Below are 18,801 nucleotides of genomic sequence, written 5' to 3' on the forward strand. Positions count from 1 at the left end.
ATAGGATAACGGTACAATAATACAAAAGCTGTCAGCATGTTGGGCCGCTCGCCTGTCAGGCTGTCGATGTGCAATGCATTTCTCAAGCCGAACGCAGGCTGCAATTGAAGCTGGCACAATTGGTCCACCTGACAGCCGGGACACTCTTAATTATAGCTGCATCTGATGTCGTCTCTGTATTTTAACATTTATTCAATATGCCAGGCGGCACAAAAGCCTTCCATGCAACAATTTTCCTCAAGCCTTTGCGTACGAAGGCTTTTGTATTTTGTATTTGATCAAATTATAGTTGGATGCAGTGCACGCCCTTCAGCCCAATATCAAACGAAATGAATGCATTTTTAAAATGAAAATAAAATAATTGATGCAGAGCAGTCTAATGAGTGCTATTCAACTACACTTATTCATGCAATTTCTGTATTGAATACCATTCATTTTCGTATTTCAAAGATTTTGCTTGGCTGCCGGCAAAAGTCGTCTGAAAATGGCACAGACTTTTGAGTAGTTGGAGAGAAATCGCTTCTATTGAACTTTTACTTATTGAATAATTGACATCAGTTAATTTATTTAATTAAAGCTGATGATATTTGTGCATTAGGTATGTACGAGAGAATATTCTGGGTTCTATTTAGTTTTAACTGTGTCTGAATATTTCTATTTTGTTTTGTTTTATGTTTTATCCATTTCTCGAAGCACTACAAAAATATATTTTTGTGATCTTATTCAGCTACACCTTCGATGCCCTCTGCATCCTGTCAAGTGTAGCGTAGCGTTTCACTTTCATACGCCTCTTCAGTTGTGGTAGCACGACAAAATCACAGGACGCCAAGTCTGGGGAATACATTGACTGCGGCATCATTAATATATTGTTTTTTTTTTTGCGAAAAATCACGCTCAAGCAACGAAGCGTGAACAGGGCAATAGGCACAAATCGAAGAGGCGCCAAAACACGTCTAAGCACAACGGATGTCAAAAATGAGGGACAGGAATATGTGTAGTCTCGATAGGTATAGAACAGCTGCTTTGTTGATAAAAAATGCCTTTTCAATATAAGACAATTATTTATAAGCTCCAACAGGTTTATGGACTCTCGAAAAAAAGTGGATTTAGTTAAGTCAACTTGCCTGCATATTTCTATCGCAAACATATTATAAATTTATCAAACTATATTTCCTCTAATCAATCGCATAAAAACACAAGTTCAATGAGCGTCAAACTCAGAAATCTCGACCCAGCTAACAGCTGGCTAGCTTATTGCATTTGCCTTTAGCTTTTCTTCAGACCAAGCAAAAAAATAATTTGATTTCTCATTTCTGAGCTTTCAATAGAAATGTTCTCAAAAAAAAAAGAAGAAGAAATAAAGGGAAAACTGTAATTAATATTTACGCCCGCCCCGAGTTGTGGCAGCCCCCATTCCTGTTGATTCAGCTGCAAATTGAGTTGTTTTTCTCAATGAGCTGCACTGAAGGCTGAGTCAACAGAGCAAACGGCAAACAGCAAACAACAAACTGCAATTTACACACACAATTTGCACCCAATGTCGGCAATCCATTTGCCATGCATTTAGCTACCCAACGACTGTCTCCCGCTCTCCGTTTCCTGCTCACTTGGTGTGAATGCTGCAAAACTTGTGGCAAGTGCAAAAATGGCGAGATAGTTGCGAGCATAAGGCAAGCCAAGAACTTGCGATTATCGTCACTTGACTTGAGTTTTAGCCCCGGACGAGAGAAATAACGTCCTCCCCAAGCCCCTTGGCCATGCCCACTGAATGCAAATTTAATGCAAGAGTGCAGCATCGCAGCATCTACAACTCGCTATGGGAATATATATAGCAGAGTTGGTATATATTCAGCTATATGCTGGGTCTATGCAGCTCAACAATGGGCGCGGAATTTGCGGCTTTTGTTTTACTTGTTTCCCAACTTGAGGCTCAAATAAAATGCAATTACACCACAAAACTCAATTTCAAGTGTCAAAAAGTTGCGCTGCACTTAAGAAGTTAACGTCTGCTTTCAGTCTCAGTCTCAGTCCAGACCAGCCAAGCCCATTTCCAAGCCTTTGTTTGGGCATTTCCATTTCGTTTGGCAAAATGCCTCGAGTGGGCAACAGCAGAAGAAGTGTCGAAACGGGGCCCCAAAATAAAGCGGATTACGTTTGGAAAATGCCCCAAATATTAACGTAAAGAGATGGCAATCCCCACAGAGAGCGAGAGGGACAGGTAGCCAGAAGGAGAAAGCGAGAGAGTTAGACATATGCCCTTGATAGGCCTAATGTGTGATATATATATAAGCCTTGTTTATATCATGTTGCCTTAGCTAAACTAATTTGCCAGACGGTTGAACCGTCTAACCACACACACACACCCATACACACACTCACACACGCACATACCCAAATACAGCTCATTTGCATTTGAAATGAAGCTGGCAACTTTTTATGGAGCCACTCGAAAATGTCTATCTTAAATTTTGAGCTGAGCCAAAGTCTTATAATTCTGTCATCGCGTTCGCCGCGCAGGTAAACAGCTAGAAATGCGAATTAAGTCGCGTGTTTGTCTAGCAATCGATCAGCCAAATTGAATTGCCATTGCCAGAGCTGTGCTCTGCTCTTATCTGCCAGCTTACACAATATTGCAAATCTCGTTTTGTTGAGTGAGACTTTTCTGAGAGTGCAGGATATACATTGAGTGTGTCTATACTCTGTAGTTGAGAAATCAAATTTGTTTGTTTTCATTGCATTTTACTAAATTTGTGTCAATATTTGTGGAATGTGTGAATTACCATCAATTGTTCAAGACCTTAAACTGTATGCTCTTTCTGAATATCATTATCAATATCAATTTCAGGCCTTGCCTGCTCATATATTTTACTAGATTTATTTCTGATCCATTTTCAACAGTAAATTTTTTATGTCGTGCAAGTTTGCTTTTAAAATCTATATTATTATATTTTATTTTAACTTGTATTTTATATTTTATTATAATTATATATTTATTATATTTTTATATTTTATTCTATTTATAATATATTTTTCATTTTGTTCTGAATTCCATTTGTATAATTTGTTTCTTACACATTTTATCCTATTTCTCCCTACTCAATTCCAATTTAAATTCCTTTTAAATGGTCTTTTGAGCTTGTTCTCTGATTAGTTAGCAATTCATCAAGCACTCGCTTAGCACGCTCTTCAAAGCGTATCAAGGCGTCGTTAGCTTGCACACAGAATTTGTGTTTTTTCACTTTCATTTGATTTGGTTTTGTTATGTTTTTTTTGGTGTGTGTTTTGTTTGCGGACACTTGGCAAATTGTCAGCTGGTAAATGGTAACTGGCAGCTGCTAACTTTGGACTTTGGCTACCGAATCAAAAAAAAAAAAACAAAACAAAAACAAAAACCAAAAGCAAAGCACAGAGACAGAGATAGATATACGAGCAATTTGCACGTTTTGCTTGTCGTCGCACCTGTCGTATGCGTAATTTAGTGCTGCATACTTTGCGGCGCTATTTTGCACTTTTGTGACTTGTTTAGCTACACTTACGCTCTGTGGGTGTGTGTGTGCTCTCTAACAGCGCAGCACTTAAAATTAGGAATTCAATTATCTCCAACACACACACAAAATGCGAGGAAAAGCAAACGATACGGAGCGAGAGAAGCAGGGAAGTGGCTAAAGTTGTTGCCATTTTGTACGCACTTTTCACACCTGTTCGTCTTTTCAAGGCCTGCATGGGCAGGTGTGTGAGAGCTGCGGCTGTGTTGCGCTCTTGTAGTTTCCCAGTCAGCGTCCACAACTTTATTGTCTGTCAGGCACTTTGCTGGGCCGCCAAAGTGTACCTCGGTTAGGAGCGGCAACAACAATGGCCCAACTCACTTTCAGTTTTGTTTTTTTTTTGTATATTTATTTTTATTTTTGTTGCTTGCCTTTTTGTTTTTGTGTGGCATGTGGCATAAAACACGAGCTCAGCTAGAAACGGAATGCAGACTGTTTGCTGTATACAACCCAGCATCTAAATCTTAATCAAGCGCCGCTTTGGGAACAGTTTAATTATAATTTGACTTCCATTTTTTGTGTTTACTTTTGCTTTTGTTTTTTTTTCTTCGCTCTTGGGCAAAGAATTTCATTTATTTCTGGCAAATTGGCTTGAAAACAATTAACAATTAACACCTGTTTGTCGGGCCGATCGCCTGCTCTTGGCAGCTACTTGAAAACTAAACAGGCAACGGCAACCAAATGCCTTCCCAGCCCAGGCCACCGGCGGAGCCTGTTTTGTAAATGAAAAAAGTTGCACAAAAAACTTTTCAAATTACAACGGAAATCCGTGAAAATCCTTTTAACAAAACAAAACAGGCGTATAGCCGTAGCCAAAGGAAGGCGCGGACCTCGCCCCGGGTTTTGGGTGGCAGTTTTTTGGAGTTGGTTTTAGAGCGTAGCATATTAGTGACGTTCCAGCGCTTCGGCGATGATGAGCACAGTTCTGATTATGATGGTGCTGCCGGAGCATTATAGAGCGGTAAAACTTCAGCAGCGAGCAACACGTGCGGTTGTGGTCCGTGTCCAGGTTACGGCACTGCTACTGAAGCTTCTGTAAATTAGTTTAGTTTCTGCCAGAGGAGCGAGCTGAGGAGGAGGACAAAGAATGTGATGCAGAAGGCATAGAAGCTGTCCCTACACTTGCGAGCACTTTCAAAGTTTATTTATTGGTTCTTAACGGAACGCGCTGTCTATCTGTCTGTCTGCCTGAGTGTATGAGTGTGTGTATGTGTGTGTGCAGCCATTTTGCCGCTCACTTGACAGCCGCGCCTGCCATCGATATGAAGCTTTTAACTTTTAATGAAAATATTCAATTTTAAGGTGTTGCACATATTTAAAAAAAATAAGATAAAAAAACGAGCGCAGACAAAAATGTTCACAAACTTTTAGGCCCATTTGCAATGCTTGGAGGTGTGTCCCTGTGTATGTGTGTGTGTGTGCTTACAAACAGAGAAGTGTATGTGTGCGCCTAATGGTTGTGCTGCTTGTCAGCAGACTGTGCCTAACCGCAAGCCGAAGAGGCTGTTGCTAAATGAAATTATGATAGCTCGAATGGGGAGTCTGCTGATAGCTGAAGTTTAAATACTCTGTACAGCAGACAGAAAGAGCTTAGAATATCAGTTAACTATAATCAGTGTTTAATATGGTATATGGCGTAGTACACTGTAATATAGGAGAGACTAGCTGAATATGGTAAAACATTGCATAGCATTCACAGCCTGACATTTTGTATTCTGCGTTTCTCAGGTTGAAATTTACAGCAATAAAATATCGGATGATTTGATTTACTCCACCCTGTAGTATAGTAGCAGGTAGCCAATTATAGCTAATTATCCTTTCATGATCAGTACGTACTATTTACATAGTAGGTTTTATTAGTAGTATATTGTTAGTTTAACTTGGTATAATGTACTTATAATAGTTAAATATAGTAAATAGATACTGATAATGATAATGATGAATAATGATGCTATGAGATCTCTCATTCAATTAGTTCTTATAGCATAAATATCATATGCAACATATTATAATAACAAGAACTTTCAAACTTAAGTTAAAAATAAACGGAAAACTTTATAGAAAAGACGTTTTAATGTGTATATATATTTATATTGAAGTTTTCTTAGTCACATATCTGAATGTATGTAATAAATAATATTTAATATATTACGATAAATATCTAAAGAATTTTCGAATATGACAAATAATAATATTTTTTTTTCGCCATAATATGAAAATAAATTTTATATTATATAATTAACTCTGAGCAGAGTCTACTTAGGAAAATAATAATTTTTTTAAATTTATTTAATTATTATATTAATTTATTTATTCAAAATGAAAAACTTTAGTAAATAGAAATAAATTTACTAATATATGTAAAGAATTCCAATCAGAAACTACTAAAAGAAAAATATATTCAAAAATTTAATAATTCACAAAATACTCAATATTCAATTGGCAATCAAATCAATTCAGCTTCAACGTACATACTACCTTAGGCAAAAGGGCAACATCTTAGTCAAGTTTCATCAAGTTTGCACTCAGCTCTGAGTTCGCTTGACACTCACGGCGCGTTGATATTGATAAAGATTCGCATAATTTAAGGTCTTTAAGGCTATCAGCTTGCATATATTATCAGCAATCCGTATAGCTTTCAAGGGGATATCCGCAACTTATAAATATTTTAATAATTAATTAAGCGAAGGTTTCATCATCTTTTATTAATTTTATTTTTTTGTTTTTGCTTGGCGCTTTTCTTGCTAATTGCATAAAATATTTCGTAAAATTTAATTCTTTGGCTTATTCATTTTGTTTCATTACAGTTTTTTCTTTTTGTCGGCAGCCTGGTCGGCGGTTTATTAAATTAGTAAGCCAGCAAAACGGTTTCTCTTTTGGGCCACAATCGAAATGTATGCGTTGAATGTTGGCCAACAAATTGAAGCTGATTGGATTTGTTGACGGCGGGCTCGGCTCGGCAGCTGCTGCAGTTTTAACTCGATTGCCACATTGATTGACGCTTGTGTTGGTCTTTGACTTTGGGCTTTGGCATTGATTTGGTTACGCACATTCGCACTTGATTTAGTTAGAGCCAGTCCATATACGGATTCACTGGCAACAAATTGTCCTGCCGTAGTCGCTGCTGACACGGCGTTAAAACGCGTACTGCTTTTGCCTTCCGTTGTCTTAGCTGCTTTTATAGGCCCGCTCAGCATCCGATTGAAACAAATTGCTTTCAATTTGACGGCGAAAGAGAGAAAACGAGCTTCTCGCGCCGGCTGTAAACAAAGCACAGCTGTTGCCAGGGCCAACACGAACCACCCTGTGCAGCGGCAGCTTTTGGTCAGCAGCGACAAGCACCCAAGTGTATGGCAGCAGCTGCCATAATTGGCAAATCCGCTGCCATAAATAGCTCGTCTAGCTTTTGGGCCCCACTGCCATAAGGAGGCGCAAACAGTGCGCATGAGCTTGGAGCAGTCGAAACTGTGCGAGCGAGAAGCATTTGGCTGCAAGTGCGAAAGGGATGCATCGTAAACAAAACGAAGCCAAAATTGAAACTGAATGGACGCACTCGGCGGTGCCAGCTCGTATCAGATTGTCCGTCTCAGCGCCAGAAAGAGATGGGTCGTAAACAAAGACAGCTGCTCGGTGTCATTGTACTGCTCGGCTGTGCGCCGCCTCTTGCGTGTGCTCATCGTGAATAGCCCACAACAACACAAGAGCACGACAGCTGAATGGGCTCGACGAGCAAATACCTAGTACCCAAGCTGTTTGTTATATACATTCAGGCTTGCTATTATTTATTTAATATTATGTTACTTAGACTTAGACATAGACTACTCAGATTTCTTTGCTTGATCTAATCTGCTGCTTCTTGCTCCAGCTGCCGCTCTTTGATTGAACTCATTTGAAAATGTTCTTTCTGGATAAATTTTGCCTGTATTACCGAAGCACCTAAAAGATTCTTACGCTCTGTAAACGCATCTGTCATTATGGAACATCGAACCCATTAGACCCACCTATTAGCCCTGCCCCATACAGGGTATTCAAGAAAGGGGGACAGCCACAGAGCGCTACAACGCGCACGCTGAGTGGGTCAGGTGCAGCTCACTTCCTCAGCTCCTACTCGCCCGTGCAATGTCCCCCTTCGAATTGAGGATGCGCCAGCTGCGCGTGACTTGGCCTTTCGTTGCGTTTGGAGTGCAATTTTTAGAACTGACCCCTAATTGGCTTTTGACGGCAGTCGTGGCTTATGCAAGTCAGCCAACCGTTCAATCGGCTAACTATATCGGCTAATTGACTAACTGACGTACACATCGCCTGCCTACCTCACTACACGATTTATCTATTTATTTTTTGTTGTTTTATTTTTTGGGCTCATCACGCAATTTGCGTGCTCATAACTTATGCAAATTGCCCGATGCACCTTGCTACCTCACTCTTTCTCGCCCGCTCTCTCTCTCTCCCTTTATCTCTCTGTCTCACTCGCATACATATTGTCTGCCTGTCTTTCTCTGTGCGCTGACTGATTTATTTTTATAATCTGTTGGCGCACCCCTTCGGATTGGGGGCCGCCTTGGTCTCATATACATATAATACATACGTAATAATTATATAGACAAATGCAAATAAGTTGGAATAGCGCTGATAAATATATTGGACTGCCAGATGCTCTGCTGTAAGATGATTAGGTAAAACTTTGTTAAAAACCAAACTCTTTTGGCCAGGTCTGTTTTAGTTGGCTTTAATCAGTCTGCTAATTAGTCACTTGGTCAATCAGCTAAGTTAGTTTATATTAACTAAAAACGAACTCCAAAATAAGACGTGCAATGAGCATAAGCATAGTGTACAAACTTGAGAATGACCTAAGCAGAAATGTTTGTCAAAGTTTCCATATATCACATATATATTTTTTTTGTTTGATATTTTCTTTGCTCATAGAGCATATATGACATATATGTGCGCTATTACAAAGCGCTAAATTGTTTATTTGTTTTTCTTCTTTGCTGTAATGCGCGGGCGGCTGCACGAGGCGTATGCTTTATGACGGCCATTCCCATTTATCATCATTATTCACACACCTTTCGGACACAATTTTCCACTTGCGCATTGAGTCGATGAGCGCTCGGAAAAACAATTTTCCAATTTGCTTAGCATAAATTGCATTTAAATGGAAATTATAGCGTGATGCGATCTCGTGTTGAGATCTCTGCCTATATCTCTCTGCTACTGTTTTTTGACTTTGTCGCTGTTCATTTTTTGCAGCACTTTTATCTTAAAGTGTGTCAAACTGCATTAAGCAATTGTCGCTTGATCGGGTGTCTGGGCATATGGCCAGTTAGGCCCAGTCTGCCCAGGGGCAGGTGGAATGGGCTGCCAAATGCATTGTTTATGGACCCTTTGACGTTATTCGCGTGCACGTCATTACATGTTTACGTCCAACCCAATCCCCGGCCTGCGCTATTGTCAAGCCTTAGACCCTCAGAGAAATTAAAAATGAAAATTGACTAAAAAGAATTGATTTTTAAAAGCCGAAGCACAAATACATTATATGAGATTATTACATAAAATTGTTGACCTTTGATGGTTTGTTCTAATGACTAGTTTTTTGTATATCATAAAGGAGGTGGAGTATAGGTAAAGCCAATAAAATATTGATTTTTTGGGTTTAATATAGATAAGATTCTCATTATGACAAAAAAGAGAATATTTAAATATTTTATTCTACTTGAAGGCCAACTTGTCAGAACTAAGTCCCTTGCTATTCCAAACATGCTAATGCACCTTTTTAATTTGGAGTTAGAGAAATACATATATTTATGCATTGCACCATATATTTATTACACCTTGATATCAATAGAGATTAATTTAATATATTAATTTAATTTTAGAATAACCTCTAATGTAATTGAAATATATTCCAGAGCAGTTTCCAAAGGGAATTTTTATTCCCTCTCATTTGTAGTTAATTAATTGTAATTATTGTATTATTTATTATTATATATCTGATGCATCTTTGCATCCTTGAACTCCAGAAAACTTACTTTACTTTATTTTAACTATAGTTATTTTAACTATAATAATTGCATGAAAATATTTTAAAAGAGTGTTAACTGCAGTGAAAAATTATTAAAAAATATAATGTATACGATTTTCTATTTATGTTTTTATCAAATTCTAGCTAAGCTAATTTTAAGTACGTTAAAAAATGTTTAAAAATATAAATAAAATAAATATATAAAATTTTTATAAATTTGTAAATCGGATAATAAGGAAAATAGTTGCATGTGCAGAGTTTCTAGTTGGCAAATATTTCGAATTGCACAATTTCTATTTGCCTTCGTAGGTAATTTTAAATTTTAAAGTAGAAACTTGTTCATAAAATTTTGAGCAATTTGTTCTAATTAAAAGGCAATCAATTCACTTTATTGGCTTATTCAGCTCTTTTATTGGGACATATATACTAAATTGCAATCATTAATGACTAGCTTCAGTGCGTCACACATTCTGCGACAAAATGCAAATGCCCATTAGCAGGTCTATAAATGAAAACGTATGTAAATGTCCGTCGGTCTTTCTGTCTGTCTCGGTGCTCGTGTGTGTGAGCAAAACAAAGCCAAAGAAATGTAGAATAGAATTTTCTTTTTGTTTCTTGTTGAATTTGTGCAGCTGCCCAAAAGAAAACTTTTATCGCTCACTACTCATTCAAGAGTCGGGCCCAACGCGTCGACGCATCGTCCAACAAATCGCAGTTGCAATCACTTGCCAAACATATATAGTATATATGTATATATGTATAACTAAGCTATATATTAGCGATCGTCTGGTTTAAAAGCAATCCCTGCGCCGTTCTTGACGCAGTTTCCAAATCGTTCGCGTTTCGAGTGCTTCAATTTGTGGAGCGAAGCGAGCGCGTTGTTTCCTGTTCTGTGTTGAGCTTGACGTGAGGTAAAAAAAAAGAAAACAGGCGCGCGGAAGTTGTAGATGTAGTGCATACGTAACTCATAATACCCAGGTGCACAGAGCAGAGCAGACGTGGCACAAAAACGAAATACAAATTAAGCTCTTTGCTGTTGTTGTTTTGGTTCTTTGGCTGCTTGCATCGTGATTGCATTGCTCTGGTTACCTCTGGTTAGCCCCTGTTTTTTGCCCGGTTTCCCGGTGGCCCACTCCGCCACCTGACATAATTGAATTTGTGCAGTGTCAAAGGCAAAGGGCGGCACTTTGCGCCCTAGTCAATTGACCTTGTCCAAGCCTGAACCATCCGAATCACCTATTGAACCACCCAACTTAACCTGCAGGTTGAAGGCAAACCACTAAAACGGCTACAGCGGTGCAACGCATTCTACAATTGTTGATGCAACAGCAGCTAAAACTGCTGCGAAAATTCCATCAAGTGACTGCATTGGCAAAACGTTAAGCATACGCCCCGTAGCCCCGTCGGACAAGCGAATTCAAAGTGAAAGTGAGTGAGCGTGCAAGTGTGAGAGTTTAAGAGCGAGAGAGAAAGCGAGAGAGGGAGTCGAAAGTCAAGTGTAAAGCTAAAAGCCAGAGTGCAAGCGTGCTAATAACCAGCATAAAACTGGGTAACTTTTGGCTTATAATTAGAGGTAAGTCCAAGTCCGGCAACAAACATGTCCAAACTGCCAGTGCCGCAGCAAAAGCAACAACCAACGACAACACCCGAAATTAAGCGACTAAATATAGTTATTAAAAGCTCATTAATAAATAACACATGTTTACACAAATGCTGAATGCCAAGCGGCAGACACATTTATTTCTTCTCTACGAAAAACATTTCCGAATATAGTGAAGAATACAATTCATATTTTATGCTTATTTATCATAAGAGTTTGCAGTGAGCTCTTGGGAGGTGTTCCTTGCAAATTTATGCTCTATAATTTCGTATGCATATTTGATTAGATATTCAAATCTAACTAGCGCAGCCAAGAAAAAAATTTTAAATAAAAAAATTTGAAAATATATTTAAAAAAAAAACAATTAAAGAAAAGATTTTAAAAAATAAAAACAAAAAAGAATTAAAAATAATTTGAAATAAAATTTTGCAAAAATTAAAATAAATGTAAAAAAAAGCTAAAAAAATTAAAAAAAAACTGAAAAACTTAAAATATTGAACTTAACTTAAAAATATTGAAAATAATTTTTAAACCTAAATATATTTTAAAAATAGTTTAAATACCTATAGTCAGCTAACCATAGAAATAAATATGGCTCTAGTTTTTTTTTCTTATACATCTTACATCAGAGCTGTTCATTAGTAATTTTGTTGGCTAGTGTTGCGATCGAAGAGACAGGCTAAAGATAAGAGCTGAGTACATTAACAACTTATTCGAAGCTAAGGAAAAACAGGACAGCTATAATTCGAGAACGACGACTTGAAAGCAATTATGAGGAGAACACGCCAGCTCACACTGAGGGACGAAAGTGTTGCAGTTAAGTAGGGGTAGTCCGTAAATGACCTTCGGCAGGGACACGCAGAACTTATCGTGCTTAACGGCAATACTTTAAGTGTATCTATAAATTCGCGAATTAGGACCGACAGCAAACTTAATTGAATTGGCAACCATTTTCGGTGGCTGTTCGGCCGAGGGATCTGTGTGTGGCGCCCGCTCTAAAGGTGCAGCAGCGAATGTCAGGTTCAAGTTCAAGTTCGTGGCACATAAATAGATATGGATAGATGCACGTTAATAAATCGCCTCTGACAGCGGACAAAATGTATATCAAAGCGTGGCAAACAGCCGATGGCTATGGCAGATATTTCTATGCAAATCTATATATATGTATATATATAGATACTGTCGCAATTATCTTAATTATTTGCCAGAGGATCGACGGGAGAAGCAGACGTTCGTCATGTAGTTGGCACATGAACATAGGCCCCACAACCAAATTCAACCGGATCGATGCGACCCGCAAGTTAAATATATTTGCAGACATATAACTGTACAGGTATTGGTATAGGTATAGGCATAGGTATAGGTACGAGTATATAGAATTCTGCCCTATACTGTTGGACGTCTGCCCAAACGTTAATGTGGAAAGGAGGCGCATGCAGCTCCTCGATGACTGGGCACATGATTTAACCAAGTGACAGCTTGACAGGAGCCGCACCAACGGATCGATGAGCGGGGTGACCTTTGCGGCAAGTCAGGCAAACTGCACCACCGGCAGCACTGTACCACCACTGCACCACTGCTAACAACAGCCGGATCGTTAAATAGCATTAACGAGTAGCGACAGCTTAGCCATGTGATTGCTCGAATTTTAGATACACTCACCGAGACTCATTGACTTTGGCAGCTTTGTGAATCTATCAGAAATGTTATATATATCGTATGTATATATATAATTTTAATTAACTTGACTCTCCTCTGATTTGACAAGTTTTGTTTTACAGGGACCTTGAAATATAAACTAGTTCAAGGCTCGAGTCTGCTGCCTCGACAGTTACGTGGCGCAGTTAACAGTTTTCAGACACACAAGGCTAAACTTTATCAGCTCAGCTTATCGTAATGCTGCAGATAATATCACTATATATACTCTATATAGAAATGGGTGCCTGTCAATGTCTATTTCAAGTGGGTAACGAAGTAATAAAACTCTCTGAAAGACCATAAAAAGGCGATTAAATAGACTCAACTAAATTGAGGGCCAACGCTCAGCTGTTGAGGTAGGATGACAAAGAGTTGTGTGGTGGGCACACAAATACCCTCTATGCTCTGTGTTGGTGGTTCAAAGCTAATCAATTGTAGTTCTGACTTCAGTTTGGAATTTTCCGCTTGACGATAATTATGAATGTCAATCAAACGAGCTGCAAATGCGTGTTGCCTCATCAAAAGCCTCCAAGCCCCCGGAACGCTGTGTCCCAATTTTTGCTGCCGGCATTCGAGAGCGAGAGAGCTATAGAGTGGGAGCGAGTGAGGGAGAGAGCAAGACACAGCGAGAGAGAGAGAGCGCGCGAGAGTGCTTGACGCTTCAAGGGATTATTATGGCAAACGAAACTTCGCTCTCAGCAAGGACGAAGCATAAAAGCGTGCGACAGGCCAAACGACGCGCATTCACTGGAGCTAGCTTCGAGTCGACGGTTCGCGCAGCGGAAACGGAAACGGAAGTGAGAAAAGGCAAAGAAGACGAAGAGGAATCAGCAGCAGCCACACCAGACGCAACTCAGTAACGAAAAAGTGCATAGTGAAAACGAAAGCCAAAGAAGTGTTTGTGCACTTAAAGAGCAGTTAAAGCCAACGAGCCTTGAGCCTTGAGCCGCCGCAAACGAACTACTGTGAATGCATATTCACAGTTGAGTGAGTGCGCTACGACGTGTTCTGAAGTGTGACACAGATACCGATTGAGAAGGGAGCCACAGAGCCACAGAGCTACATCGAAGACTGCAACAAGCAGCTGCAGCGGGCGTTATCGATTATTTCGAGAGGCAGCCAACGGGCAGAGCAGGCGAAGACCAAACGGACGCAGTTGGTCCGATTCTAGGGAAAGCGGCCCAGCACAAAACCACTACAACGGAGCCATTCAGCGAGCGAGAATTGGTGCTAGGCGCTGTCCGAGACGCCGCCAACAGTAAAACACGAACGTTAACGCTGAAAAAGACGACGCCACATCGATAGGAGCTGCACTGAGAGCTGCAAAAAGGGGAGCACTAAGAGGAGCAGGCAACGGGAGCAGCCAGCCAGCCAAATGGCTTACTTAATTAACATACTCAAGTTCAATGTGAAGTACTTAAAAAATCAATAATTTGCGCACAGTCTGACAATTGTCATCCATCACACTATATATATATATACCCTTATATATATTTATATATATTAAAGTAAGAGTTCGTTCGAGGCATTCACACACTCTCACACACACACATACACACAGACTCACGAGTTACAGGACTTCCTCGTCTCCTCCTCCTCCTGCTGGCGTCAACATCTATTTTCTATAGCTGTCTCGCTCGCGCCTTGTTGTTGCTTTTGCTGCAGCGACTGCTGTCCATTGCCGACGCTCGACCTGTACAATGGAAAAATCTGGGAAATTTTCAGATTACCTCTTCGCCAAAATGGGTCCACCGAATATGACGGCAGCCGTGCACGGCACAGAGCTGCCACCGAAGACCACGGAGCGCAGCGATGCGCCCCTTGAGCTGACAGGCTATCGCAAATGGCTGAGCGATAATCTGATGCTCCTTGTCACGCTCTCCGGCGTCATGTTGGGCGTCATTTTGGGTAAGTGGAATGAAATGCACAACTCAGCGGAGGGGCAACCCCATCCTATTTACCTTCCTCTTTGATACACCGTGCGAAAAATTAAGCATATTTAGTAATTTTAGAAATATTTTAGATTCCATTTGATATTATTGACGATATTTCTCTTTCTTATTAAATTAATTTTTCTTCCAATTTAATTGTTTTTTTTTTTTTTAATTTGCTTTTAGTATTTTTTAAACTTGACCTAAGTTAAAAAATAAAAAAAAAAAACAATTAGAAAATGGCTTAAATTTAAAGTGAAAGTTAAAAATAAAATTAAAGACGAGGTATAAAATCCTATATACTCTTAAAGCACTTGCTGAACAGAGTAATAACTGCTTGCACTGCTTGCTGCAGAATTGTTCTAAGAATAATTTACACACTTCAGTTTTTATTACTTTAAGGCTTTTTTAATTTTCTTTTCTAGATAATTCAGCAAACAATAAGTTATTAAAATGATTTATAATATATTTGTATTTTACGCATACCAATTTCATTCTCATCTGTCTCTCCGTCCCGCTCTCCAACAGGCCTCTCGTTGCGTCCGTTGCACTTGCATGAGGACTCCATTATGTTGATCTCTTATCCGGGCGAGCTGTTCATGCGCGTGCTGAAGCTCATGATACTGCCATTGGTTATCTCCAGCCTGATTGCCGGCTCGGCTAGTCTCAATGCTAAGATGAATGGCAAAATCGCGCTGCGCACGCTCGTCTATTTCGCCACTACCTCGTTGTTCAATGCGGCGCTGGGCATTGCTCTTGTACTGCTTATTCATCCAGGAAATCCAGACTTACACAATGCAGATGATCGTGCGTCGGATAGGCGTGCGGTTAAGTTATTGGACAGCCTTTTGGATTTGGGCAGGTGAGTGCAACAGCCCTAAAGAAAACGCGTGCAAAACGGGTAAATATGCGCTGCTTACATTATTGAAAGAGACAAGCAGTGCAGTTAGAGCTAACAGACATAAAATGCTAATTACTAATAATTTAAACAGTTTTAAATTCAAATTATAAAAAGATAGTAATGATATTTAATTAGAAAGTTAAATTAGTATATTTGCTTTGTATTTTGTCTCTATGTTTTTGTTGCAGTATAATATATATTTCCTTCTTCTGATTGATGATGAGAGATCTTAAGCCTAGGTTTCAAAAGTATCTCAAAATATTTTTGTATAAGGCTTTAATTATATGTTATTGCAGGATTATTCATAACCAAAATTGTCTATAAAATTTTCAGTGATAATGTTAGCTGATTGACTCTTAACATAGGCAAATGTTAAGTATGACTGCTTTTTGAACTGCTTACATTTAACTACCTACAACAACTGCCTGCTTCACTGCTTGTAACAACTGCAATGAAAGTCTATATTGAAATAAAACTGCTTTAAATGCTTCAACTGCTTTAAATACGTTATTTTGTAAATTTTGAATACTTGCAGAAACGTATTCCCGGACAACCTATTCCAGGCCTCGATACAGCAGGCGCACACTGTCTACCTGCCCAAGCCAAGCGTTGTACATAGCTTTAATGATACAGCGAACGATACGACTGTGGGACTAGTAAACGGTGTGGAGGCGCAACGACAAATTCCAGAGATGGAGCCGGTGGTGATGGTGAGGGATGTGCAATATCGCAGCGGCACCAATACGCTGGGCATTGTGTTCTTTTGTCTGGTCTTTGGCACCGTCTTGGGCACCATCGGGCAGAAGGGTCAGGTGGTTGTGGACTTCTTTGCTGCCGTATTTGAGGTGATCATGAAGATGGTGACGTGCGTCATGTGGCTAACGCCGGTGGGCATCAGTTCGGTCATCGCTGGCAAAATACTGAGTGTCGATAATCTGAGCCTGGTGATGGCCCAGCTGGTGTGGTTCATCATAACGGTGGCTATCGGTGTGGTCATCTATCAGCTGATTGTGATGCAGTTCATCTACTTTGTGTTCGTGCGACGCAACCCCTTCAAGTTCTACAAGGGCCTCATTGAGGCCATGCTAACCGCCTTTGCTACCGCATCAACGTAAGCCATTAAAATCTATACTCTCTGCTCTCTCTCTCTCTCTCTCTCTCTATCTTTCCTTGTTGAGAGATATAAACCCCTTCTCTTTCTCTGTGTCTGGTTGCGAACGTTTAACGTGTTACAAGTATTTTTCCTTCTTTTTGGTTTCCAAACGATTTGATTTTCCATTCGTTGATTTTTTTCTTTCGAAAAAACTCTTTTGATTTGCAACTCACAAAACTCACCAATAACAACAACAACAACAACACATATCGAAAACAACAACAAAATCTCAATCGAAAACGCATTTGAAATCGTTTCGAAACTCATGTGAAAACTGATCTGGCAACGCCTGCAGCGCCGCCGCTCTGCCGCTGACATTCCGCTGCATGAGCGAGAAGCTGCGCATTGATCCGCGCATCACACGCTTCGTCCTGCCCATTGGCTGCAATATCAACATGGACGGCACCGCCCTCTTCATAGCTGTCGCCTCCATCTTCATTGCCCAGATGAGCGGCATGGTGCTGGGCTTTGGTGAGCTGTTGACCGTACTGCTGACCTCCACGGCGGCGTCCATGAGTTCGGCGAGCGTGCCGAGCGCAGCGCTGGTGCTGCTGCTAGTTGTCCTGACCGCCATCGATGCACCCGTTCAGGATGTGACGCTGCTCTTTGCCGTGGATTGGTTTGTGTAAGTAGCGACACACAGCGATGGCTCCAATGGGAATGGAACTCTGCCTGCTTAGACTTTTAGCTTATACTCTCCACATGAGCAGAGATTTATATATGCTTACTTTGCAGCGATCGCATACGCACCACCAACAATATGCTAGGGGACTGCTATGCCGCCGCTGTAGTCGAGGAGCTTTCGCGCAAGGAGCTAATGGCCTTGGATGCTGCAGCTGTCAATTATCAGGTGAGACAGGTGTACAACTGGCAGAGGCATATATTTAAAATATATATTGATGCAGGATCTACCCGCTGGCACGCCTAATGGCCATCACGTGGGCCTGCTGGAGGGGCAAACGGAATTGGAGTCGCCCGGCAAATGCCAATTGAATGATTCCGTCGTCGTGGACATGAACGCCGTGATGAACAATGTGAATCTGCAACAGGAGCCAAGCAATCGACGGGTCTAAGCGACAAACATGATATCTAAGAGAAGCACCAAAAGCACGTAGATTACCACCAATAGACCACAGTGTTCCCCCAACAACAACAACAACACCTTTTGATAAACTCTTTTTTGATTTTTGATGAAGCAACTTTTCGAAAAAAAGCTTAAAAAATAGTTAAACATTTATAGAAATATCAATCCAGCTGTTTGTGAGACTGTCCAAATAGAATTTTGTCTATGAGTTAAACCCACCCTGAGAAAAGAAGTAGAAGAAGATAGAAGAGGAGAACTATATCAGACAGACATGCATACATGTATAGCTGTGTTTCCACAAGATCTGACCAAAATACCAATAGCAATTACTTAGGCAGATGCAAATATACACGCGAGTATCGGATCGAAAGGGATTATATACACATAGCACATATACTAATAGATTATGAATATAGTAGAGGCCACTTGCAAGATTCATATATACATATATATCAATAGAAAGATATATGAATCGATTAATAGGCAATTACGTATATTATTTATGTATTCTATGAAAGTAGTGGCAACCAAATCTTATATTATATATACACTCAACTAATTTCAAGAAGAAGAAATTGATTTTTGTGATGTGTTTTAAACTATATGCATAATCTGTATGGGTATTATTTTATAAGCGCGGCGGCTAGGGTCGGCTGGGCGGCCTATTTTTGTGATTGTGTCATTGGCGGCAAGACGGGAACTTTTTAGAAACAATTATGATTTAAAAAACAATTTATTATATATATATATTCATATATATATATATATATATTTATATTGAGCGAGGCATTGTTTTCTTATTTAATACGAATCATAAGTGCAAATGCGCAGGTTGTAAACGAAGTTGGCCTAGTTTTAGTTTTAGTTGAT

General features: G+C 39.8%; 1 protein-coding gene across 3 annotated transcripts; it reads left to right on the forward strand.

Moving 5' to 3' along the window:
• Nucleotides 1-10,277: 10,277 nt before the first annotated feature.
• Nucleotides 10,278-18,169, forward strand: LOC111599104 (excitatory amino acid transporter). Of its 3 annotated transcripts, XM_023314655.2 has the most exons (8): nt 10,278-10,475; nt 10,829-11,137; nt 14,588-14,770; nt 15,322-15,655; nt 16,230-16,805; nt 17,143-17,472; nt 17,583-17,697; nt 17,753-18,169. In XM_023314655.2, exons 3-8 carry the CDS (start codon nt 14,605-14,607, stop codon nt 17,918-17,920), a joined length of 1,689 nt encoding a protein of 562 aa, XP_023170423.1. In that variant the 5' UTR covers nt 10,278-10,475; nt 10,829-11,137; nt 14,588-14,604; the 3' UTR covers nt 17,921-18,169. The 3 variants fall into 3 exon arrangements, with proteins under 3 accessions (XP_023170423.1, XP_023170422.1, XP_023170421.1); XM_023314654.2 differs by having other exon boundaries at nt 10,278-11,137; XM_023314653.2 differs by lacking the exons at nt 10,278-10,475; nt 10,829-11,137 and having other exon boundaries at nt 14,563-14,770.
• The last annotated feature ends 632 nt before the right edge of the window (nt 18,170-18,801 follow it).

The sequence above is a fragment of the Drosophila hydei genome, unplaced genomic scaffold (genome assembly GCF_003285905.1).
Source record: "Drosophila hydei strain 15085-1641.00,03,60 unplaced genomic scaffold, DhydRS2 tig00008114-arrow-pilon, whole genome shotgun sequence".
NCBI lineage: Eukaryota > Metazoa > Arthropoda > Insecta > Diptera > Drosophilidae > Drosophila > Drosophila hydei.

Bases quoted from the DNA above. Each gene is read 5' to 3' on its own strand.
- LOC111599104 (XM_023314653.2), top strand. From the start codon at position 14,563: ATGGAAAAATCTGGGAAATTTTCAGATTACCTCTTCGCCAAAATGGGT. The intron at 16,806-17,142 runs GTAAGCCATTAA...CAACGCCTGCAG, and splicing joins GCCTTTGCTACCGCATCAAC to CGCCGCCGCTCTGCCGCTGA. The intron at 17,698-17,752 runs GTGAGACAGGTG...ATATTGATGCAG, and splicing joins CTGCAGCTGTCAATTATCAG to GATCTACCCGCTGGCACGCC.